At 42.1% G+C, this 24,726-nt stretch overlaps 2 protein-coding genes across 3 annotated transcripts in view; one reads left to right on the top strand and one right to left on the bottom strand.

Moving 5' to 3' along the window:
* CBL (Cbl proto-oncogene) overlaps positions 1–1,861 on the bottom strand; it is a 110,951-nt gene extending 109,090 nt beyond the window's left edge. Inside the window, exon 1 of the mRNA XM_043992467.1 lies at positions 1,285–1,861. Coding sequence (XP_043848402.1) covers positions 1,285–1,476 — 192 coding nt within the window. The 5' untranslated portion in view covers positions 1,477–1,861. The remainder of the gene's footprint in view (positions 1–1,284) is intronic.
* Positions 1,722–24,157, top strand: CCDC153 (coiled-coil domain containing 153). Of its 2 annotated transcripts, XM_043992468.1 has the most exons (7): positions 1,722–1,806; positions 20,627–20,702; positions 21,422–21,487; positions 21,918–22,037; positions 22,880–22,972; positions 23,228–23,358; positions 24,029–24,157. In XM_043992468.1, the coding sequence occupies exons 2-7, from the start codon at positions 20,636–20,638 to the stop codon at positions 24,155–24,157; spliced, it is 606 nt and encodes a 201-aa protein (XP_043848403.1). In that variant the 5' UTR covers positions 1,722–1,806; positions 20,627–20,635. The 2 variants fall into 2 exon arrangements, with proteins under 2 accessions (XP_043848403.1, XP_043848405.1); XM_043992470.1 differs by lacking the exons at positions 1,722–1,806; positions 21,918–22,037 and having other exon boundaries at positions 20,584–20,702.
* Positions 24,158–24,726: the final 569 nt, after the last annotated feature.

Consider the following 24,726-nt stretch of genomic DNA (forward strand, 5'->3'; position numbering starts at 1 on the left):
GTATTTGTATCACACCTTATCACAATGACCTATTAGCTGTTTTTCCAAACCAGCTGGGTGAGAAATTTACAAATGAGGAACCAAAGAACAGTGACATGCAAAGAATCACACAACCTCTTCTACACTACAGGAAATACCAACTGTCTACATTCTGACAATTACTAGAGGAAATAACAACACTGTCTATATTATAACAGTTGTTCACTTCCACCCTCCTAAAGTGACTCCGTGTTGAATTCTCCCTAATAGTCCAGATTGGTTTGACATTGTTTCAAATACCTTGGATACTTGTATTATTTTTCTTTGAGTAAAGATCTGATCACTAAACTTAAAAGTGGTTAAAATACAGAAGGGTTCATGAATTATTTTCTATCATTTGTGGCAGTGAAGGAAAAAGTTTCCTCGGGTTGTACTGCTAATCAAGTTAAATCAGCATCAAGGCCTAAGAAAGAGTCTAATCAGTAGCCAAAGGAAGCCAGAAAAAAAGTTAGACTACAAGGGGTATGCATGCAGCTCAGCTTCCTCAGTCATTTCATCTCCCAGGAGATGATGCATTGGACCAGAACTAGTTAAATCAGCCCACAAATCAATTCAGTCTATAAATACCAGCATATATAATATTTCACAGAAAAAAAAACTAAAAAAAAATGTTTTTAAAGTCAAACTTAAGTCATCTGATATATCTAGAGAATAAAGTTCCTTCCCTGCCCCCACTAGGCACCTTACATCCCAATTTCCTTCTTGTTAGTCTATTAAAATACAAGGGAAACCATATGCTCTACCATAATGAAAAGGCAAAAACAAAAACAAAACTCACCAACGCTTGGCATATTTTAACAACTAATTCCAGATCTAACTAAATCATAATTCATAGCCATATCTTGATGATCCACAGGCTCTTCAAGTCTCTAGTAAATCAAATGTCCCTGGTCTTCTTCTTCCAACTTGCCCCCCACCCCCGAGACCCTTTTCGTGACCCTACCCACACATCCACCCCCTCTGTTTTTGCAGCCCCATCTATCCTTGGATCCCCTGACCCACTCCCTGGAGACTTCCTCTTTCTAGGCTTGAGAAACCCTTTGCTCCAACTCTCACCAGCTCCATGCCAAACCCCTAAGCCCCTGCTCTTAGACACCCCCCCCGCCCCCGCCCCATCGCCCCAGTTCAGAGTCCACCCACCCCCGGCACAGCTCCGGGGTCCCAGCTGCGCCGGCCTCCTCAGCCCCCGGCCCCTCCCCCACCTTCTCGGCTTCCCCTCCCCCGGCCCGGCCCGAGCCCCCTCACCTTGTCCATGAGCTTCCAGCACTTCTCCACCATCTTCTTGTCCACCGCTCCAGGCGGGTGGGGGCTGAGGTGGTGGTGGTGGTGGTGCGGCTGGAAGGCGTCCTTCATGAGCCCGATCAGGCCGCCCGAGCCCGAGCCCCCGGAGCCGCCGCCGCCCCCGGCCCCGGCGCCCTTCTTCACGTTGCCGGCCATGGCCCGGGGAGGCTCGGGGCAGCGGGGGGAAACCCACCCGGGAACCCGGCACCGAGAGAGGGAAGGAAGGAAGGAAGGAAGAAGGGAGGGAGGGAGGGAGAGAGGAAAGAGGGAGGGGACCGGAGGCGGAGCCTCCCTCTGCCGGCCGCCGCCACCGGCTCTCGGGGGCCAGGGCGGAGCGCTAGTCCAGAGGGGAGGGCAGGGGGCGGTGCGCGGAAAGGGGAGGGCAGGGGGCGGTGCGCGGAAGGAGTGGGGACGGGAGGAGCGCGCATACCAACGCGGGCGCGCGCGCGTCCCTTTAAAGAGGGGCTAGGCGAAGGCGTCTCGGAGGTAGAGCAACCCCCACCTTCCCATCCCCCGTCTCGGCTTTCCTCCACTCTGAGGCTGAGGGCAAGCTTCCGGCGCGCGCGTGCACGCTCCCGGACTGGGGAAGGGAGGCGTCGCGTGCGTGCGCTGGGGTCGTAAAACGAACACGCTGACAGGACGCTGGAGGCAGAGAGCTGGGAAGGGGCACGCTTTATTTAGAGGAATTGTCAGCCGCCCCCACTGCCTTCTCCTCGCACCTCGTGAAGTTAATCCAGAAGTTGGGGGGGGGGGAAGCTGGCGAAGATAGGAGGAAGTTGGCGGTGGGGCCCGCCATCAAGTCACGCCCCACATTCTGGGCCGGAGGTGGGCGGGGTGGGTAGGGTGACCCTGCAGGTGGGTGGAGAGGAGCATGCGTAGAAGGCAGGCGGGAAGCTCAGGCCACCATGTTTTATGTGGGTAATGGGCTTAAAGATCTGGAGGGATCTTAGACCTAAGGGTCCCAACTTCCCTGGATGGAATTTTGACGCTTTCTCCTTGAGGTCTTAATTGTTTGTTAGAGAGGTAAATTATTACAACCCTACCACCATATTGGAGGAGGAGGAGGAGGAGGAGGATTGGGGGGGATAGAATCATTTGCCCTGCAAACCCTTTGGGGCCCCTAGAAAGACCTTCAGGGTTAGGGCTCTTAACCTCTTTTCCATGCTCCCCGCCCCTCACGCACAAAAATAACACATTTCCTCTTTTGGGTTTGGGACACTGTGTTCCTTTTCTTGGAATTGAATTTCTGCTTTAAGCAAGATTCTCTTCCTCTACTTGTTGCACGAGATGCGAAGACCTTGCCTACGTAATCTGAAAGCAGCATTTCTAATCATAAACTTCTGTTTTGGGGCTCTTTTGCCTGCCCATAGAATCTCAGAACATGAAAGGACCAAAGAAATGGTCCATTCCAACTGGAACATGAGCAGTACTAGGTACTCTACTAGAAGAAAAATGAACTCTCATTTCCTCCATTCCACTTTTGGAGAGCTCTACTTGTTAGCAAGCTTTTCTCTACGTGGAGTTTACACATTGCATCTGCTTTCTGGAGTCAAGTAAAATAAACCTAATTCCTGCTCCACTTTCTTTTTTTTGTGAGGCAACTGGGGTTAAGTGACTTGCCCAGGGTCACACAGCTAGTAAGTGTTAAGTGTCTGAGGCCGGATTTGAACTCAGGTCCTCCTGACTCCAGGGCCGGTGCTCTATCCACCGCACCACCTAGCTGCGCGCCCCCCCCCCCCCCCCCCCCCCCCCCCCCCCGCGCTCCACTTTCAAATACTTGTAAACAGTTCATCGAATTTAGTACTGAAAGAAACTTAGAGACTATGGTCTAATTTCCTCATTTTAGAGGTGGAGAAATTTCTCAGAAACGTTACTTTCCTAAGATCATTCTGGTGGTAAGCATAGCCAGCATTAAAATCCAAACCCTCTTATACCAAATCCAATGCTCTTTTCATTATACCACTCTGCACTCTTCATGTTTTTGCCATATCTCCAGTCTTCTGAAATCCAAGTATCCTCAGTTCTTTCAACTGGGGAGTAAAAATGACTTATTTCCCTGAGCTGATACACTCTACCACTTCACTGATTCATCTTATTTTCAAATGGTTTGGTTGGGAAGGTTTTTGAAAAAGGAACTAAGTCTTCCTCCATAAAAAGTCCCTTGTCAAAAAAAAAAGTCCCTTGTCATACCTTGGTAGCTCTGAACTTTAGGCTCCACAGCTGCAAGTCTGTGGGAAGTAAAACCCTGATCCCACCCCCAGATCCTGCCTTTTCCCCAAACCACTGCAGTGATAAAGGAAGTCAATTTTATCTGGGTAAGAAAGGAACCTTCCTGACATCCTGATTCTACAATTCAATTAAAACTTTGTTGATTACCTCCAATTTATCCTGTATATATCTTGTTTGTACTTAGTTATTTGCATGCTGCCTCTACCATTAGATTGCCATTCTTTGTATCCTCAGCAATTAGCATAGCATAATATGTAATAGGCACTTAATAAATACTAGTTAACTGAATTTACCTTTCTGACATCGTGATTCTATAGTTCAAACCCCCTTTTTCTGAGGTCAGTTACAAAGAAGACACTTGGGGCAGCTAGGTGGTGCAGTGGATAGAGCACCGGCCCTGGATTCAAGAGGACCTGAGTTCAAATTTGGCCTCAGACACTTAACAATTATTAGCTGTGTGACCCTAGGCAAGTCACTTAACCCCAATTGCCTCACCAAAAAAAAAGAAGAAGAAGAAGACACTATCAGTTCCCAGAAGCAAAAATTTCCTCATTAATTCTGGGCTTAGGGACAAAGGGACAAAGAAAAAACAAAAATCCAGCAAAAACAAGAGCTGAGACGCTAAAGAAGCAGGATGTTATGTTGCAATTGTCACTACCTTATTTCAGGTCTTCATTATCTCTCAACTCTCACTATTGCATTAGCTTCTTAGACTTCCTGTCTCCAGTCTCTTCCCCTCTTGAAGCTATCCTCAATGTTACTACAAGATTAATCAGGTGACTTTCCTGTTCAAAATTCCCATTGCCCACTTAGTAATTAAATTCCTTGGCCTTACATTCAATACCTTCCATGTTCTGGCCCAACCTTACCTTTGTTGTATGGTATTGAACTCATCACTTCAACTCTGGGTTTTATCAGTTAGAGAGCAAAAGATAACCTCCCCTGACACTATAATAGCATTCCAGCTTTATCTCTCTCTACTCTGTATACATATCCTCTATATGAATTAGACTATTCCCAGCCGACTCTCAACACTTTCCAGTCTTGTTACCTTGGTAGGTAATATCCCTTGTCTGTCATCCATCTCTTCTCCACTACAAACACCACCATCCCACTACTTTCAACACACAATGACAGAGTGTGATTGTTTAAAGAGACCTCAGTAGCCATCTAGTCCCACCCAGCCATGAAAGGAATCTCCATTATAATATACCCAATATGTGGTCTGCTAGAAGGCTTCTAAGGAAGGAATATCTATCACCTCTAGAGGCAGCTCATCCCACTTTGAGACAGTTCTAATTGCTGGGAAATTTTTCTTGATGTCAATTCTAAATTTGCCTCTTTGCAATTTTCCCCCCATCATTCCAAGTTTTGTCCTCTGGAGTCAAACTGAACAAGTCTAATCTCTAACATGACAATCCTTTAATATTTGACCATAGCTATCAAGTTTCCTCTAAATCTTATCTAAACTGAACATCTTTAATTGCTTCATGATATAGACTCAAGAACCTTCACCACTGTTGTTGCTCTCCTCAGGATAGTCTAATTTTTTAATATCTTCCTTAAACTGCAGTACCCAGAAATGAACACAATATTCCAAATGTGATCTGACAGGGGCAGAATCCAGAAGGATTGTCATCTCCTTGTCCCTTGAAGTTATACCTCTCTCAATGCAACCCCAAATCACATTAGCTTTTTTGACTACTGTACTATAGTACTGACTCCTAGTGAACTTGTAGTCCACTAAAAAAAAAAAAACCCAGATCTTTTTTCAGACAAACCCTGTCCTGTATTTGTCAAGTCAACAAGCACATATTTATCCTTACTGGATTTCATCTTACAAGATTCAGTCCAAAACTTTAGTCTGTCAAGATCCCATTGGATCCTGAGCCCACCAATCAGTGTGTTAGCTCCCTGGCATTCCCCTCATCTGCTAGTTTGGAAATCCTGTCCAAAAAATGAATGAAGATAGTCTGACATGGTCTGTTCTTGATAAAGTTCTTGGTAGTCACTGCATCACTAAGCATACATTAACCATCTCTTTAATGATCTGTTCTAGAATTTCTCCAGCAATCAAAGTCAAGCTCACAGGCCTATAGTTTACAAACTCTGATTTCTTCCCCTTTTTGAAAACTGAGACAACACTTGCCATTACTTAATCTTGTGGCACTTCTCTTATTTTCCTATTTTTTTAAACATTGCTGATAGTGACTCAGCAATCACACCTGACCTTTCTTTCAGCACCTGAAGATGTAGTTCTTCTGGGTCAGATGACTGGGTCAAGTCATCAAAGGCTTCTAAGTCAGAGGTTCTTAACCTGGGGTCCATGACCTTGTTTTATTAATATCTTGATAACTGCATTTCAATATAATTGGTTTCCTTTATAATCCTGTGTATTTTATTTTATACATTTAAAAACATTATTATGAGAATAGATCCATAGGCTTCACCAGACTGCCAAATATGTCCATGACACAAAAAAAGGTTAAGACCCCCTAATCTAGGTGCTGTTTTCTATCTCATTATTTATCCTGGATATTTCTGTCATCCACATCCATGGAAATCTTCTTTATCCTTCATTAAATTTGACCCATCTCAGTGCTTACTACTTTAAACCACTCCTTGCTTTGAACTCCTATAGCACCTTGTTCATAGCTCCCTACTGTGTGTATTTCTAGTTTTATATATATATATATATATATACACATACATACACATATATACATATACATATATATACACACACACATATATACACACATACACATATATACATATATATACACACATACACATATATGCACACACATGTACATGTGTTTTCTGTTAGATTGTAAAATCATCAAGGACAAGTATGTCATTCATTTTTGTAGCTCCTACAGCACATGGTACAGCACATTTATAATAGTGTTGTATTTTATTAATTAATTGATATACTATTAATTGAACTAATAGTACAATATACTCTTCTTTGTTTTGTTTTTGGTTTTTTGTTGGGGCAATGAGGGTTAAGTGACTTGCCCAGGGTTGTCAAGGGTCTGAGGTCACATTTGAACTCAGGTCCTCCTGAATCCAAGACCAGTGCTTTATCCACTGTGCCACTTAGCTGCCCCTATACTCTTCTTTGAATGAAAGAATAAATGAATGTGTAACTAGCCTCTGTTCCTGCACTTTTAAAAAATTATTAAACCAGGCACCTCTGACCTGTAATCAGGGTTAAACTAACTGAAGTTCTTTTGAAAGGTTTTATATATATATATATATATATATGTGTGTGTGTGTGTGTGTGTGTGTGTGTGTGTATCTAGTGTGTTAGTGTGAGAATAAAAGGACCTTGGGAGAAAAAAATATATATATACATATATATATACATATATACATATATATATACACATATATCTTTCCTCCTAAGGTCCACTTTGATGTAACTAATCTGGTGGACTTTTTCCCAAATCATATCTTCTTCAGTATGCTTCAAATTAGAATATATAGTATCCCTTCAGCATTTATATATGTGGTTTTCATTCTGCTATTTAAAATTATTTCTACATCCTTTTTGTATGGGTCCTATCTCTCACATTGAAAATACAAAAGAAAAGAAAGGGTGGTCTGCTTTCTCTATTGGTTCTACATATAACTCTTTTTTTTTTTTAATGAGGCAATTGGGGTTAAGTGACTTGCCCAGGGTCACACAGCTAGTAAGTGTTAAGTGTCTGAGGCCGGATTTGAACTCAGGCACTCCTGAATCCAGGGCCAGTGCTTTATCCACTGTGCCACCTAGCTGCCCCTACATATAACTCTTAATACAGAGAGGGGCCTTTGGACTGAATATCCAGAGACTTGCAAGGATGATGTCCCCATCCTTTCTAAACTTAATAAAAAGATCAGCTATTGATAAAACCACTTTCCCTTCTGTATTTCTGTAAGGTATAGAAAGTATGAAAGGTAGGATTCCAAACCGGGTTCTAAGCTGTGTTCATAAATTATCTAGTATATCATGAGTTCTACTGTTTCACTTCTTTTCTTGGGGGTGGAGCAGGGCAATGAGGGTTAAGTGACTTTCCCAGGGTCACACAGCTTGTAAGTATTAAGTGTCTGAGGCCAGATTTGAACTTAGGTCCTCCTGAATCCAGGGCCAGTGCTCTATCCACTGCACCACCTAGCTGCCCCCATCTACTGTTTCATTTCACCTGCAAAGAAGAGAATATACTCATTTCCTATCCTAAAGGCCGTTCTATTTTCATGTGTGTAGTATAATTTGTAAATCATAAGAGTATTACAGTATTTTCTCTATTGTCTATATGTTGTTTGCTGCATCATCAAATCTTGGACTTTGAGTATTCAGCATAGTACCTGTTTCACAAATAGACTTTTTGATGAGGACAGGAATCTCTGTTGATTACCTTGAAGCTCTTCTGAAAAGACAAATAAAATTCATTCATTCTTTTATTTCAGTACTTATTAATTGTCCATGTTTTAGGCACTTAGGAAGATATAAAGATAAATAAGGTGTCTAGCCTTTAAGGATCTTACAATCTAATAGGAAAAGATCTGACATGCACAGATACAATGAGAGCTGTGAACTCATTGATGTAGGTAGCCCTTTCAGTGATAACAGATCAACATGTATCCATGCCTTGCATCCTGTTTAACTCATTTGCCTATATCATCCAATAAATCATCCATCAAGAATCCATTCTACATGCTAGACACCTTCCTCTAAGTATTTTAACATTTCATGAGTACCAGTATGAGCACTGGCCCCCCATTTTCTCTTTTGTTCTTACTACAAGATTAGCTTACCTCCTTTTCTGATCATACATTTCCTGGATGTGATAGATGTGATATGCTTTTTGCCACTTAGTCTTTGAGCTTCATATTATCGAGACTAACCATGATGGATATAATATAAATTAGATATGATAACTATGTAAGTAAAGTATAAAGTGCTATGAGATAAGATGGAGAAATAACTTTTACCTGGCAGGCTCAGAGGAGGGAGTATTTGAACTAAACCCTGAAGGATGATAGGTAGAACTAGGGAGAGGGAGGGCCAGTTAAAGGTGCATGAGCAAGGGGCAGCTAGGTGTTGCAGTGGATAGAGCACTGGTCCTGGAGTCAGGAGGACCTGAGTTCAAATCCAGCCTCAGACACTTAACACTTACTAGCTGTGTGACCCTAGGAAAGTCACTTAATGCCAACTGCCTCACCAAAAAACAAAACAAAACAAAAGGGCATGAGCAAAAGTACAGAGTTAGGAAATGGTACAATGTATGAAGGGACAGTGACGATTATAGTTTGGCTATTGTGTAGACTCTACAATACTGTACACCAAAGCGTGTGTGTGTGTGTGTGTGTGTGTGTGTGTGTGTGTGTGTGTGTGTGATGGGGAAGTATTGTGTTTTGAAATCTTTGGAAGAAAAGTTATAGAGATTTAAGAAATCAATTCAATAATACCTATATGTACATGGATTATCTATTCTGGCCAATGTTAGTGTCTTCTTCCAGTCCTATTAAATGTCTGGAGTACCTAGAAGAGTACCCAATGCCACTACAAGGTAAATAAATGTGAATGGGCTTCTGCTGAATCTCCATGGCCTGTTCCTCAGAGGAAGTATGGTGTTAATTTCAGATGATGTACTTGTTCCTGCAGATTTATTTCTGATATTGAGAAGAGGGTGGAGAGAGGAAGGAAGAATTATCCAGAGACAGATTCATCAGGTGCCTTAATTCCTGCCAGAACAGGCCATTGGAGCTTTTGCAGCTTTTAACACTGGCCAAGTCTTTTACCCAAGTAGATGAGATGATAATGGAATTTGGGTTGGAGTGGCAAGGAGTAGCTTACAGGCCAAGAGAAGGACAGTAAATCTGTAATCTTTTTCTCCCAACTTCCATTACCAACAGTTCTTCCTCTCCTTCCCCCTTCAGTGGAGAATTACCCAAAGGGTAGATGGAGGTCAAAAGCAGAAATCCCACTAGAGGGAGCTCCAACCAAGACTATACACAGTTCTAGTGCAATAGGTTTTCTCATACCTTTGTCAGTTCATGCAACTGAGCCATTTTCTCCTGGAAGAGATATGTCCATCTAATCCTTTATAGCCTCATTTACCATTCCTATAACATTCAGAACCAAAAGGCCCACTGCCTAGCCTTCATTGCCCTTTCTATGTTGTTTCTCCTTATTAGAATGTAAACTCCTCGAAGGCAGGAACTGTCTTTCCTTTTGCATTTGTATCCCAAGTGCTTAAGACAATATTTGACACATAGCAATTGTTATGAGATTAGGAAACTGGCTAGCTAAACTAAAGGACACAGGTCTGGGGTGACTCTCCTTGAGAAGCTAAACCAAAGGACAGACACACCTAAAGAAACAAGGGAGATAAAGCAGCACCAGCTCACTAAGTTAACTCCAGGACCACCACCCTTCTTTCCAATCTCCCCCAACCCTCTGGAAGATAATGCCATTAGGCATGGCTGCTGCCTGAGTGGCACCAAGGGAACAGAAATAGCTCTAACAACCACCCCTCACAGAGCTTCTCCCAGCCCACCCCCAGTAAGGGACATTCCACTCTCAGGTGATCGCCCCCATCTACCATCTATAAAAGCTATGGCTTTTCTCCTGTTTGGGGAGATAGGTAACTCAGAGAACCATGTCTGGAACTATCTCCCCTCAAGACCCCTCTTGAGGTTTCCTTTCTCTAGTGCTTAAAGAGATTATTTTATTCTAATTGGATTTGTGTTTGAGAGGGTGTAATTTTTTTTTCTTTTTTTTTTTGCTGGGCAATGGGGGTTAAGTGACTTTCCCAGGGTCACACAGTTAGTAAGTATCAAGTGTTTGAGGTCGGATTTGAACTCAGAGCTTCCTGAATCCGGCGTGGTGCTTTATCCACTGCGCCACCTAGCTGCCCAAGGGTGTAATTCTTTAAAGAGGAATACCTAAGGACCCCCACACCAACCATTTCCCCCATGACAATAATGCTTTTTCATTAATTCATAACATCACAGTTCCATATGTGCCTATAGGGGAAGTCAACAAGATGCTAAAGAGAACGTTTGAAAGGCAGCTGGATTGGATCAAATTAATATATAGGAGATCTATGCTGAAGATAACATAATTGTGAAAGCATTGAGGAATCAGTGTACAGGGTATCTAAAGAAAAGGAGGAATATAAAATGGGGGGAGTTATCTTAGAATTTATTCATATTCCCCCCCCCAAAAAAAAAGGAAGTGAAAGAACATTAGACAGCCCTATATATCTATTTTGCCATCTATGCAAAATATTTAAGAAAATAATTTATACACAAATCAAAGACATCTTTAATGAGGATATTAGTAGGAAACAAGCAGGATTCTGCTATTGATATTGAACAATGGAAAACACCTTTACTATTTTGCAATTGCCTGAAAGACATAGAAAATATAAGAACTCCCGGTTCTTGTTTGTTGATTGTCAAATGCATTTGATTTTGAAGAGTACAATGATATCTTTTTTTTCTTTTTTTTTGCAGGGCAATGAGAGTTAAGTGACTTGCGGGGGGTCACACAGCTAGTTAAGTGTCAAGTGTCTGAGGCCGGATTTGAACTCAGGTCCTCTTGAATCCAGGGCTGGTACTTTATCCACTGTGTCACCTAGCTGCCCACAATGATATCTTAAAAGCTCTTTTTCAACAATGTATCTCCTATCCATACATTAAAATCATTTAAAACTTTGTGAATTATAACAGCAAAAATAACCCTTTTTGATGACCCTCTGATCACCAATGTCAGCTGAAGCATAAAAAAAGGAGATGTTTGCTTACCAAAGATGTTCACCACCATGATGGAAATAATCCAGCATGAAGTTGAAGTTGAAGTTTTTGTTCAGTTACTATGATAAGGTCCATATATGCTCCTGTTAGCAGATGTTATTTCATTATGCCCTAAAAACAATGCAAAGAATCCTACAAGATATAGTCATAACACTCAAAATAGTTTATCCTGACCATCCATGAAGGAAAGAACAGGAAAGAAGGAAAGAAGAAAGCAGGAAAGAAGTGGATGATTAATTTCTATTGCCCAGGTTATGACATGCATTTTGATGGATAATTTATAGAGTTTGGGGCAGCTAGATGATGCCGTGATAAAGCACCGGCCCTGGATTCAGGAGGACCTGAGTTCAAATTTGACCTCAGACACTTGACACTAGCTGTGAGACCTTGGGCAAGTCACTTAACTCTCATTGCCCACAAAAAAAAAATAATAATGATAATGATAATTTATAGAACTTATTCTCTAAATTTGTGCCTCACTACTATTGTCCATAATTATATCTATCTGGAGGGCAGCTAGGTGGTACGGTGGATAGAGTGCCAGGCCTGGAGTCAGGAAGACTCACCCTCCTGAGTTCAAATCAGACACTTAGTAGCTGTGGGACTCTCGGCAAGCCACTTAACCCTGTTGCCTCAGTTTCCTCATCTGTAAAATGAGCTGGAAAAGGAAATGGCAAACCACTCCAGTATCTTTGCCAATGAAACCCCAAATGGGGTCAGGAAGAGTCAGACACAACTGGACACTGAGTTAGGGACAATAAGATATGAGAAGAGAGGTCTGGATTGCCTTAATGAAACTGCAAATCTCCTTTAATGACCCCAGCTATACCCTGGAAACAGTGGCACATCTTTTTAATGCTAACTTGTCATTTGTATTGCTTTATGCTAGCAAGAAATGGAATACAAAAAGACTCTGAATAATTAAACATTTATATCACATAGAGGGCAATGTAGAGGTGAAGGATGGATGTGATCAGACTGAAACACAACCAGTGGGAATTTTTGAATAACAAGAGTAAAATATATCATCAAGGAACTTTAGGATAGGAAGAAAAATGGGCTAGTTACTTAATAAATTTGAGGGATAACAAGATAATCAGAGTGAACCACTAGTATCCCTCCTTAAGCTGTCAAGAAGAACAAGGAAGACCTCCAGTACACAGGGTAGATCCCTGTAGCAAACTTATGGGAGAACATGAATAAAAAAAAAGTCACAGAACAGGGGGCAGCTAGGTGGCGCAATGGATAGAGTATTGGCCTTGGATTCAGGAGGACCTGAGTTCAAATCTAACCTCAGACACTTGACACTTACTAGCTGTGTGACTCTGGGCAAGTCACTTAACCCTCATTGCCCTGAAAAAAAAACAAACATTGAAAGTCACAGAACAAGGGGGCAGCTAGGTGATGCAGTAGATAAAGCACCAGCCCTGGACTCAGGAGGACCTGAGTTCAAATCCAGCCTCAGACACTTGACACTTACTAGCTATGTGACTTTAGGCAAGTCACTTAACCCTCATTGCCCCACAAAAAACTAGAAGAAAAAAAAAGTCACACAACATGAGAAAGCATAGATGGATTGTAATCTGCATCATTGGAGAGAATACCCAAATTGATCATATCAGAGATCCACTTGACAGTATTTGAGTGATGTAATCAAAGGTATATTGGCAATGCTTTGTAGAATATGTTAAAGAAAGAAGATATAAAAGACAGGAAGACTAATTAGTGACAAACACAATTGATCAAGAACAGACTGAATTCCATCTAGTTTTGTTCCCAGGCCAATGAATTTCCTGGGGTGACCCAACATTATATTCTGATTTCTGATTAATTTGTTTTTTGGTTTTTGGTTTTGTGGGTTTTTTTTTTCCAGGGCAATGAGGGTTAAGTGACTTGCCCAGGATCACCACACTGCTAGTAAATGTCAAGTATCTGAGGCCGGATTTGAACTCAGGTCCTCCTGAATCCAGGACTGGTGCTTTATCCACTACACCACCTAGCTCCCCGATTCTGATTAATTTGTGTTTTTTTCTTCTGATTGATTTGTAATACCCTCCATTTCCCCTCCCCCCAAACTCTCTTCCTCCTGAGATTCCCAAGGTTTCCTCCAGATCTTTAACTTATTATGCAAATGAACCCATCTGGTGAAAATGTGAGAAACTTATTCTTCCCAAAGGCAATCTCATGGCTCTCTCTGTTCTGGTATTTCATATAAATCTTGTCCCCAGTTCCCATCTTCGGGTACTCTAGCACCTGCTGTGTGGTATTATGAGTTGCAACTCCTCTGTCCCAGTTAAATACTTTAATTTTGCTATGTTGATTGTTTTCATTAATTTTCAGGTTAACAATAGTAAAGCTTTGAAAAAGTCCAAATGAGAGGCAAAAAGCTTCTCAACTAAGGTAATGGTAGTAAGAATAGAAAGGAAGGACCAGATGCAACAGATACTACCCAGGTAGAATCTATGGGATTTGGTGTTTGTTATGGAGAACAAAGGAGTCAAAGCTTTGATCCCAATATGACTGGAAAAATGATGAACCATTAACAAGAGTTTGGAAATTGAGAAAAATGGTTAGTTGTTGTTTTGGTTTTTTTCCAGTTACATGTAAAGATAGTTCTCAACTTTTGTTTATACAGGCTTTCCAATTTCAGATTTTTCTCCCTCCTTCCCCTCCCTCCCCTTCCCTTAGACAGCAGGTAATCTGATATAGGTTATATATATATATATATATATATATATATATATATATATATATATATATATATATATATATATATATATATATATAATAACATTAAACATATTTCTGCATTAATCATGTTATAAGAGAAAATCAGAGCAATGAGGAAAAACCTCAAAATAGAAAAACAACAGCACCAAAAACAAAAGAAATAGTATGGTTCAATCAGCATCTATACTCCACAGTTCTTTTTTTTTTCCTGGATTTGGAGATCCTCTTCTATCATGAGTCCCCTGGAACTCTTCTGTACCATTGCATTGGTGAGAAGAACATAGTCCATCACAGTATATCAACACACAATGTTGATGATACTGTGTACAATGTTTTTCTGGTTCTGTTCATCTCACTCATCATCAGCCCACACAAGACCCTCCAGGTTTCTCTGAACTCCTCCTGCTCATCGTTTCTTACAGCACAATAGTATTCCATTACATTCATATACCACAACTTGTCCAGCCATTCCCCAATTGATGGGTATCCCCTCAACTTCCAATTCCTTGCCACCACATAAAGAGCAGCTATAAATATTTTTGTACATGTGGGTCCTTTCCCCTTTTCCATGATCTCTTTGGGGAAAAGACCCAAAAGTGGTATTGCTGGGTCAAAAGGTATGCACAGCTTTATAGCCCTTTGGGCATAATTCCAAATTGCTCTCCAGAATGGTTGGATCAGTTCACAGCTCCACCAATAATGCATTAGTGCTCCAATTTTTCCACAGCTTCTCCAACATTTATTATTTTCCTTTTTTGTCATTTTAGCCAATCTGATAGGTGTCAGGTGGTACCTCAAAGTTGTTTTAATTTGCATCTCTCTAATCATTAGTGATTTAGAGCATTTTTTCATATGGGAATAGATAGCTTTGATTTCTTCATCAGAAAACTGCCTGTTCATATCCTTTGACCATTTCTCAATTGGGGAATGACTTGGATTCTTATAAATTTGATTTAGTTCCCTATATATTTTAGAAATGAGGCCTTTATCAGAAGTACTGGCCATAAAAATTGTTTCCCAGCTTTCTGCCTCCTTTCTAATTTTGGATGCATTGCTTCTGTTTGTACGAAAATTTTTTAATTTAATGTAATCAAAATCATCCGTTTTGCAGAAAAATTGTTAGTTTTTCAGGAAGATAATGAGTTCAGTTTTGTACATGTTAAGTTTGAGAAACTAGAAGAACATCCATATGGAGACATCCAGTATATGAATTGGAAATGCATGACTAGAGTTTAGGAGAAAGGTCAAAACCAGAAATGTTGCATAGAAGTGTCAGGGGGAAAAATGGGTAGGGTTTTTGGGTAGGGGTTAGGGGTTTAGGGTCCTTAGGAATTCCTCTTTAAAGAATTACACCCGGGGCAGCTAGGTGGCACAGTGGATAAAGCACCAACCCTGGAGTCAAGAGTACCTGAGTTCAAATCTGACCTCAGACACTTGACAGGTACTAGCTGTGTGACCCTGGGCAAGTCACTTAACCCCCATTGCCCCGCCAAAAAAAAAAAAAAGAATTACACCCAAGGGGCAGCTAGGTGGTACAGTGGATAGAGCACGGGCCCTGGAGTCAGGAGTACCTGAGTTCAAATCCGGCCTCAGACACTTAACACTTAGTATCTGTGTGACCATGGGCAAGTCACTTAACCCCAATTGCCTCACTAAAAAAATAAAATAAAAAAAAAAAAAGGAATTACACCCTCTTGCACACAAAAGCAATTAGAATAAGATAGTAGTTTGTTTAGGGGCAAGGGAAGGGAAGGGAAACCAAGAGAGAAATCATTAGACTTTTTCTCATGGGGAGAAAGGCATGGCACAGAGTGTGGCTCTGAGATACCAATCTCCTCGAGCAGGAGACAGGCAGATACTTTTATAGAGGTCCCATGGTGTTCTAATAAGGTGATTGTCTTACTGTGGAAAGTTCCCCTATTGAGGGAGGACCATCCCCCCTGGTGGTGGCTAGAGTAGTTGGGTGAGGGTTGGCTGCAGATCTCTCAAGCCATCTCCTCAGGACACAAAGGTATCAACCACACCCAATCTTATCTCCCTAGGGGTGAAGGAGACTGCAATGAAGGGTGGGGGTCTCGGAGCTAGCTCAGTCTGATCTGGTTCCACTTATCTCCTTAGGTGTGTCTGTCCTTTGGTTTAGTTTCTCAAGGAGAAGGTTCCTTGATGTACCCCAGATAACTTCTGGGGTGCTTTGGGCCCATAACAGAAGTAATAACTGAAGACTTCTTGCAGATGAAGTTGACAAGTAAAATACAAGAGGGCTAGTGACAAAACACAAATCTCAAACAAAACAACCTCAGAATTTCTAGATTCTTCAGTTCATCAAGATTTTAGGTTTGGAAAGTCCCTATTGAATCATTTCATTAAGGGGTAGCTAGGTGGTGCAGTGGATAAAGCACCGGCCCTGGATTCTGGAGTACCTGAGTTCAAATCCAGCCTCAGACACTTGACATTAGCTGTGTGACTCTGGGCAAGTCATTTAACCCCCATTGTCCTGGAAGAAAAAAAAAAAGAGAGAAAAGAATCATTTCATTAACAAATGAGAAAACCAAGACTCAGAAGGTTGTGACCAGATGTATAGCTACTAATCATTTTTGGCTATTTAGTGGTGGAGCTATAACTAGGACCCAGATCACCCCAGTCTTATTCCATTGCTCTTTCTAGTATAGGCTATTCATTCTGAGCAGTACAAGCCTTATTTTCCACTTCTCCGATAGAAGATATCCTCCCTGCTATATCTCAGAGAGTAGTCTCTGAATCATCTCCCCTTGAGAGAAATCCTTGGCTTCTCTCTTGGTCTCCTTTCTCTAGCACCTAAATAAAAGATTATTTTATTCTAATTGGATTTATGTGCGAGAGGGTTTAATTCTTTAAAAAGGAATACTGGGCAGCTAGGTGGCGCAGCCAATAGAGTACCGGCCCTGGATTCAGGAGGACCTGAGTTCAAATCCGGCCTCAGACACTTTAACACTTACTAGCTGTGTGACCCTGGGTAAGTCACTTAACCCCAATTGCCTCACACACACACACACACACACACACAAAAGGAATACCTAAGGACCCCCACCAACCAATTTCCCCCATGACAATATTTATTTGTAAAAATGTGTTCCACATAGTGGATTCATAACAAATGTTTGATACACCAAAGTATATATAGCAATACTTTTTTTGTAGGAGCAAAGAACTGGAAACAAAGTATATATCCATCAATTGGGGAATGGCTAACTAAACTGTTACACAAGTAATGGAAAATTGCTACATCATAAGACATGCTGAATATTGTTATGGGCCCAGGGCACCCCAGAAATTCTCTGGGGCACATCAAAGAACCTTCTTCTTGAAAAACTAAACCAGAGGACAGAAAAGCCTAGAGAGATAAGCAGAACCAGTTCAGACTGAGCTAGTTCTGTGACCCCCACCATTCATTCTAGTCTCCCTCATACCTGGGGCGATAGATAAGATTAGGTGTGGCTGCTTCCTTTGTGTTGAAGAGATCTGCAGCCACCCCTCACCCAATCCCTTCAGCTACCACCAGTGGGGGATGGTCCTCCACCCCTCACCCAATTCCCCCAGCCACCACCAGTGGGGGATGGTCCTCCCTCACTAAAGGAACTTTCCACAGGCAGATGGTCACCCCCATTAGCCCTCTATAAAAGTACCTGCCAGGGGTGGCTAGATGACGCAGTAGATAGAGCACCGGCCCTGGATTCAGGAGTACCTGAGTTCAAATCCAGCCTCAGACACTTGACAATTACTAGCTGTGTGACCCTGGGCAAGTCACTTAAACCCCATTGCCCCGAAAAAAACAAAAAAAAGGTACCTGCCAGTCTCCTGCTTGAGGAGACTGGTATCTCAGAGCCATGCTCTATGCCTTTCTCTCCATGAGAAATCCAAAGATTTCTCTTGGTTTCCCTCCCCTTCCCTTCCCTTCCTCAGCCCCGAAATAAACTACCATCTTATTCTAACTGCTTTTGCGTACAAGAGGGTGTAATTCTTTTTTTTTTTTTTTTGCAGGGCAATGGGGGTTAAGTGACTTGCCCAGGGTCACACAGCTAGTACGTGTCAAGTGTCTGAGGTTGGATTTGAACTCAGGTACTCCTGAATCCAGGGCCGGTGCTTTGTCCACTGCGCTACCTAGCGGCCCCGGGTGTAATTCTTTAAAGAGGAATTCCTAAGGACCCTAACCTCTATCCCCTTCCCAAACCCCCTACCCTATTTTCCCCATGACAATGTGAAGAATAGAGGACACATGGAAAGCCATGAACTGATACAAAATGAAGTAAACAGAACAAGGACAAAAAAGTACAAAATGAATACAGCCTTTGTAAGGGAGGGAGCTGGTCCCTGACCAAATTGATTATACTCACCTAGGTGATCACAGGAAAAAAAAAAAAAAGTAATGAAGGACAGGAAGCTAAAGGGTAAATAATTGGGTGATAATGTGTTAACAAAATGCTAACACTGCTGCCTTTTTTCAAAATGTGTGAAATTTTCCTTTATGGACTTAGAGAGGAAGCCTGACAGATAAACCAGCCATGCCCTAGATCACCTCTAAAATGCTAACTTACTAAGCTCTGCAGTCACTTGAGACAGGAAGCAGTTCAAGGAATGGGACCTCTGCCAACAAAAGAAGAAATAAGACTAAGAATTCAAGAGAGAACTAGCCTTGGCAATGGACGCAAGCTAAGGAAGGGAGTAGACCCTGGGAGCCCAGCTGAGCAACAGGAAGAAATGCTGTGCCCAAAGGAAAGCAGTGTCAAGACTACAGAGAGAATAAATATTGAGAACATGAAGTTGCCTTGACCACACTACTATTGTACTTTGTGCTTATTCTTTTCATGTACTGTATGTATTTGTAGGAACACATACCCAAGTTTAATAGGGGAAATGTTTTGTAGCTACGTTTTTACTGCTCTATCTTAGTAAAAGCAGCTTCTTTGAGCTAATTGCATCTACTGGTTGAATTAAGGGAAAGCCCATTGGCTTGGGCTCCTAAACTAATGAAAGACAAATAACAACAGCAGTGTAGACCCAGAGTACCTTGCAAACTGATAGTAATGTCTGCCTTCTGGGGAGGTAGCCTGGAGTGGGTGCTACAAATGTAAATGGTAAGAACAACAACAAAAACGATTTAAACTGAACAGTGTGTAATTATAATAACCAAGCCTGGCCCCAAAGGAGGAATGAGAAAATGTATTTCCCTTCCATCTTAGCATTGTCAAGGGGAGTATGTCTGTAGAATACAGCATATACTGTTGGACTTAGTTGATCTGATAGTTGGTTTTGCTGAAGTCTTATTTTTTTGTCTTTTTAATTTTTTTTTTTTTGGTGAGGCAATTGGGGTTAAGTGACTTGCCTAGGGTCACACAGCTAGTAAGTGTCAAGTGTCTAAGGTCAGATTTGAACTCAGGTCTTCCTGAATCCAGGGCTGGTGCTTTATCCACTGTGCCACCTAGCTGCCCCGTCTTTTTAATTCTTTATTAAAAGGGTTGCTTCTCTGAGTAGGGGAGGATGTATTGAGAGCTGAAAGTTATATAAATAAAAGTATATTGGTGAAAAGTAAAACAAAACCAACAATAATGTAAGAATGAAAAAATGCAATAAAACCATGACATTTTAGAACTAGATTACTCAAAAAGAAGAGATGAGCATATTCACCTCCTTTTTTTTGCAGAGGTGTTTGTAAGTATATGTTGCATATTATACTATAAAATTTAGATGTGTTGGTTATTTTTGCTGAACTTTTTTCTTCTTTGTAACATGGTTCAATGGGTAGGGGGAGAACATATTCAGAGAGTAACAGGTAGGTAATATAAAAGCAAAAAAATAGAAAAATTAAGAAGAAATCTTTTAACTCAAACTTTTCATCTTATAGGATTTATACCAAATAGTTATCATTGCTGTTGTTATCATCAGCATAATAAAACTATTTAAAATTTTTTAAAATTTATGTTCCAAACTGATGGGTCTCCAAAAATGTCTTAACCAATCTTCCCCAAGTCATTCTTCAGCAGTTCCTTCTGGGATATGGATTCAGGGAAGAAAGTACATGGAGAATAGGAACAAACTCACTAGTTAATTTTTCCTAGGAACTCCCAAGTTTCTCAGTTGCTAGGGCAGAAGGCAGCCCAGAAACTCAACCTTCCTGCCACTAGCCCCACCCACCTCTACTGCTGATCTGGATTGGTTCCCCTAATATAACCCATTCCTCAGTATTCCAGCTCATTGGACCATTCCACTGCCTTTCAATATGAGCTCTCTGGGGAGACACACCAGAGAACAGATAAGGAGGCACAGCTGGGGAGGTACTTATAGGTAGGGGAAAGCAGAGAAAAAGGGGGCATAGGCAGGCACAAAGCCAATCTTATACAAAAAATTATTTTCTTCAAAAGATGACCCAGAGGAATTTTTTTACATAGAGGATAAGAGCCTGATAACCCATTATTATTCCACCAAAGAGAGTCACCTTGAAATGAAAGTAGAGGGCATCTCCTTAGTACCCCAAACTTGAACACAAGCCCATTTCCTCCTACAGGACACCAAGATGCCACCAAAAAGCAAAGGAAAGGGATCAAGAGCTGGGGGACAGAAAAAGAAAAAGAAGAGTCCAGGTGAGTCAGGTGGGGAGAAGCTGGTGGAAACAGTATCAGTAAAATGAGAAGACATTCTTGGCTTTGTCGACCTAGCATTTCTTAGAGTCCTGATCCTCTTCCTCATGGTGGAATTTAGTCTGAGCTTGTTCTTCCTCCTAGCCTTGTTTCCTTCATTTAGGGAAAGGGTACCCAAAGAGCAGGATTAAGGAATGGGGAAGAATGGACTCGTGTGTTTCTCTAATTGGAGGCCCATCCTCCATCTCTTCCTGTTCCCAGGGACCAAGACTATGCATGAAAACAAAATTCAGGCTCTCCTGGGATCATCAGGGTTCCCAAATCTCATCTGGGTCAGCCTAGCCTATTGTGACCTACTCAACTTTTATGATTGTCACTATCTATCACCCCTGTACCACCAGCTCCAGAGAGCCTGCATGTGCCCACAACAGACACCTTTAGTTTTCACCCCAGCCAGGTTCCCAAACTTGGAGTTTGAAGGGAAGAATGAGAAAGAAGTTATAATAGTTTAGGCCCTTTATCTGGTTTTCATAAAACTGTCCCCCACTTCCTGTTTTGTAATATGTCATAGACTAGGAGGTTTTGTTTGAATTGCTGTGTGGCCTTAGGCAAATTCACTCCCCACCAGATTCTTCATCATAAAATTAGGGAATTGTACTAGATAATCAGGTCCCTCCTAGCTCTAAATCTATGGTCCTATGATTCTTCCTTGCCAAGGACAGATGCTGAAGCCAAGATTAAACACAGGAGAACAGCCCCGGAGTTGGACATCCTTCGTGACCATCTGGGTAAGGAGACAGTAGAGGAAGTCCCCCAAGGAGGTTGTTATATTCCTCTTTATTCCTTGGACAGTAGAAGTGGTACCGATTTCAAATTTGCCCCTAACTAGATCATAGCTAAATACACTTCTGGAAGATTGTTTATGTGGGAGGTCTAGGTAATGAAGGTTAGGATTAGAATTCATTATAATCCTTACAGACATATGAGGATGCCATTTTCTGTGGACCAGAGTAGAGAAGGAATTTTTTTCCAGAATGACTGATAGACTTCAGGGCTGGGAGAAGTAAAATATTGAGCAAATAGTTGCTTGGAGTCTCCAGGAGGGGGAAGGAAAGGAGTCTAGCAGTGTGTGGAGGGATGTGGGGGGAGGATGACAAGGTACCCTGGGAGAATAGGCTATTCCATGTGGACTGAGGACTTCATTGGTACCACCCCCAGCTCTTCAGCGGGATGAGACTCGTCAGGCCATTGCCTGCAGAGAACGCCTACGAGCAAGGCTGCAGGAGTTGGAGGCTGAGGCAGAGGGCGCTAGGGCTGATGTCAAGGCTGTGTATTCAGGTGAGAGGAGGGGCCTCAGACTATAGGACAATTTAGGACAAATTCTGTCATTGGGCTTTCTCCACTCAGCATAAATTGAATGAGGGTCTTGTGGAATCTTACAAAGGGATGTCCCAAGGTTCATGACCCTTCTAACCCACAGTGATTGTAGAACTGGAATTGGGACAGGGGATCTGGTTGCCTTTCTATACTTAATTTATTATAAACTCCCACCATTTTGGTGACTTTACAAGCAGGATTTTCTATATTCATTATCACCAAGCCATGGAAAAGGGTTTCCCAAAGCAACCTCCTATACTATCATCCCCCCATATCGAGTATCATGTTCATTTCTGAGTACCACATATTAAGAAGGATGCAAGTTGGAAAGTATCCAGAGGAACACAACCAGGATGGAGGACCTCAAGATCATGATATATAAGGATCAGATGAAGGAACTGGGAATTTTTAAGCCTGAAGAAAACTTCTAGGGGTAATGTCTTCTAATATTTGAAGTACTGTCATATGAAAAGGGGATTAAATTGGTTCTTTTCAGCTACAGAGGACAGAACTAAGAACAATGGGTAGAAGCTCAAGAGGAGCAAATTTAAGTGTGATAAGGAAAAAATTTCCTAAAATTTAGATCAAGACAAAAGTAAAATGGACTGACTTGGAAAGTAGTGTGTTCTCTCTCACTAGAAATCTTCAAGCAAAAAATAGGTGACAAATTGGTATGTTGTAGGAAGGATTCTTATTCTGGTATGAATTAGACTAGATGGTCAATGATGTCTCTTCTAATTCTAATTCTATGCTCTTCCTTACTGGGAGTACCTCCCACTCCTCCTTCCATCCCATAACCCAAGAGATGAGTCGTCAGTACCAAGCCCTGAGGGAGGAGACTGAGACACAGAGCCATCGGCTGAAAGAAGAAGTAAAGGTCCTTCGGAAAGAGCTGGGTATGAATTTCTACTTCCTAGATGGGTAACTGAGAATCTGTGTTCTGAGAATGGGGTATAGCAGAACTAGAACTGGACCAATGAGCAGAGGTTGACAGGGATGAAGAGATGAGACTGAATTATTTTAGGTGGGACAACCAATGGTATTCTGTTACTTGGAAAAAATGCAAATGGGGCAGATTCCCACAGGTCACTAAGCAGACCCTGTCTAGTTGGGCTTCACATTCCTCATTAATCCTCTTCCTGGATCCCTAGAGACATGCCAAAGAGAGGCAAAAACTGCTAAGGGAGAGGCTGAACAGGCATTAGCAGAGCGAGACAAGACCCTTGCTCAGCTACAGGCCTATGTGACAGAGATGGAGGCTAAATATGAAGAAATTCTACATGTAAGTACCATCCAGTAGGCATTGTTCTTGGACCTATCCCTCCCAGACTTTGAGACCCCCTCCCTAACTAGCTCTTCAGATCTCAATGATGAAGGCAAAACTTGACTTGGAAATGGGCTACAAAGAGACATATCCACAAAGGTCTGGGGTCCTCCATCTCCCTCAGCATAGAGCAGGGGGCATGGCTAATTTAGGTCCTTGGAGCTAAGGGCTTTAAGAAAACAATGAGGGGACGGCTAGGTGGGGCAGTGGATAAAGCACCAGCCCTGGATTCAGGAGTACCTGAGTTCAAATCTGGCCTCAGACACATGACACTTACTAGCTGTGTGACCCTGGGCAAGTCACTTAACCCCCATTGCCCCGCAAAAAAACCCAAACAAAACCAACCAACCAAACAAACAAACAAACAATGAGAGGGGCAGCTAGGTGGCACAGTGGATAGAGCACTGGCCCTGGAGTCAGGAAGACCTGAGTTCAAATCCGGCCTCAGACACTTGACACTTACTAACTGTGTAACCCTGGACAAGTCACTTAACCCCAATTGCCTCACCAAAAAAAAAAGAAAGAAAACAATGAGAAGTAAGGTGAAATTCCAAAGCCATTGTGAGGCGTCATTCACTTATCTCTTCTGTGGAGCTAAGACCAAGTAAAAAATTATCCTGCTTTACAGCGCAGCCTGGATGGACTTTTGACCAAACTGACAACAGCCAAGCTGGAGTGGGATGCAACGGCTCTGAGGCTCCATGAGAGGCACAAAGAACAGCTTCAGCAATTTGGGCTCAACCCCCTGGACCTCTGAAGCTGGGGACCATGGACTTTAGGGCCTTCTAGGCTCCCCGACAATAAAGGTTTTGTGCTATAGCTCTTTCTGAGCCCTTGAGTCTCTTCTCTGGATGAAGCTGGCACGGGAAGAAGCTCTACTAGTTGGGAGAAAGCATATTGGGTTGAAGGCAGAAACATCTAATTAATGCTTTGTCTATCGAGTTGTGCGGAAAGAAATGTTGGCAAACCCAACCCCATCCATAGAAATAATGCCTTCGGGGCAGCTAGGTGGCGCAGTGGATAGAGCACAGGCCCTGGATTCAGGAGTACCTGAGTTCAAATCCAGCCTCAGACACTTAACACTTACTAGCTGTGTGACCCTGGGCAAGTCACTTAACCCCAATTGCCTCACCAAAAAAAAAAGAGAAAGAAATAGTGCCTTTACTCCACCCCCCCACCCCCCCACCCCCCCACCCCCGCCCTGACTTGTGGAATCTTGGTCTTTGTGTCAGAGGCAGCTAAGTGTTGCAGTGGAGAGAGCACTGGGCCTGGAATCAAGAAGACCTGAGTTCACTGGGGGCAGCTAGGTGGTGCAATGGATAAAGC

The sequence above is a fragment of the Dromiciops gliroides genome, chromosome 3 (assembly GCF_019393635.1).
Source record: "Dromiciops gliroides isolate mDroGli1 chromosome 3, mDroGli1.pri, whole genome shotgun sequence".
Classification (NCBI taxonomy): Eukaryota; Metazoa; Chordata; class Mammalia; order Microbiotheria; family Microbiotheriidae; genus Dromiciops; species Dromiciops gliroides.

Excerpts from the sequence above, each read along its gene's own strand:
- CCDC153 (XM_043992468.1), top strand. The coding sequence starts at position 20,636 with ATGCCACCAAAAAGCAAAGGAAAGGGATCAAGAGCTGGGGGACAGAAA. Across the intron at positions 20,703-21,421 it reads AAAGAAAAAGAAGAGTCCAG|ATGCTGAAGCCAAGATTAAA; the intron begins GTGAGTCAGGTG and ends TGCCAAGGACAG. Across the intron at positions 22,038-22,879 it reads TGTCAAGGCTGTGTATTCAG|AGATGAGTCGTCAGTACCAA; the intron begins GTGAGAGGAGGG and ends CCATAACCCAAG.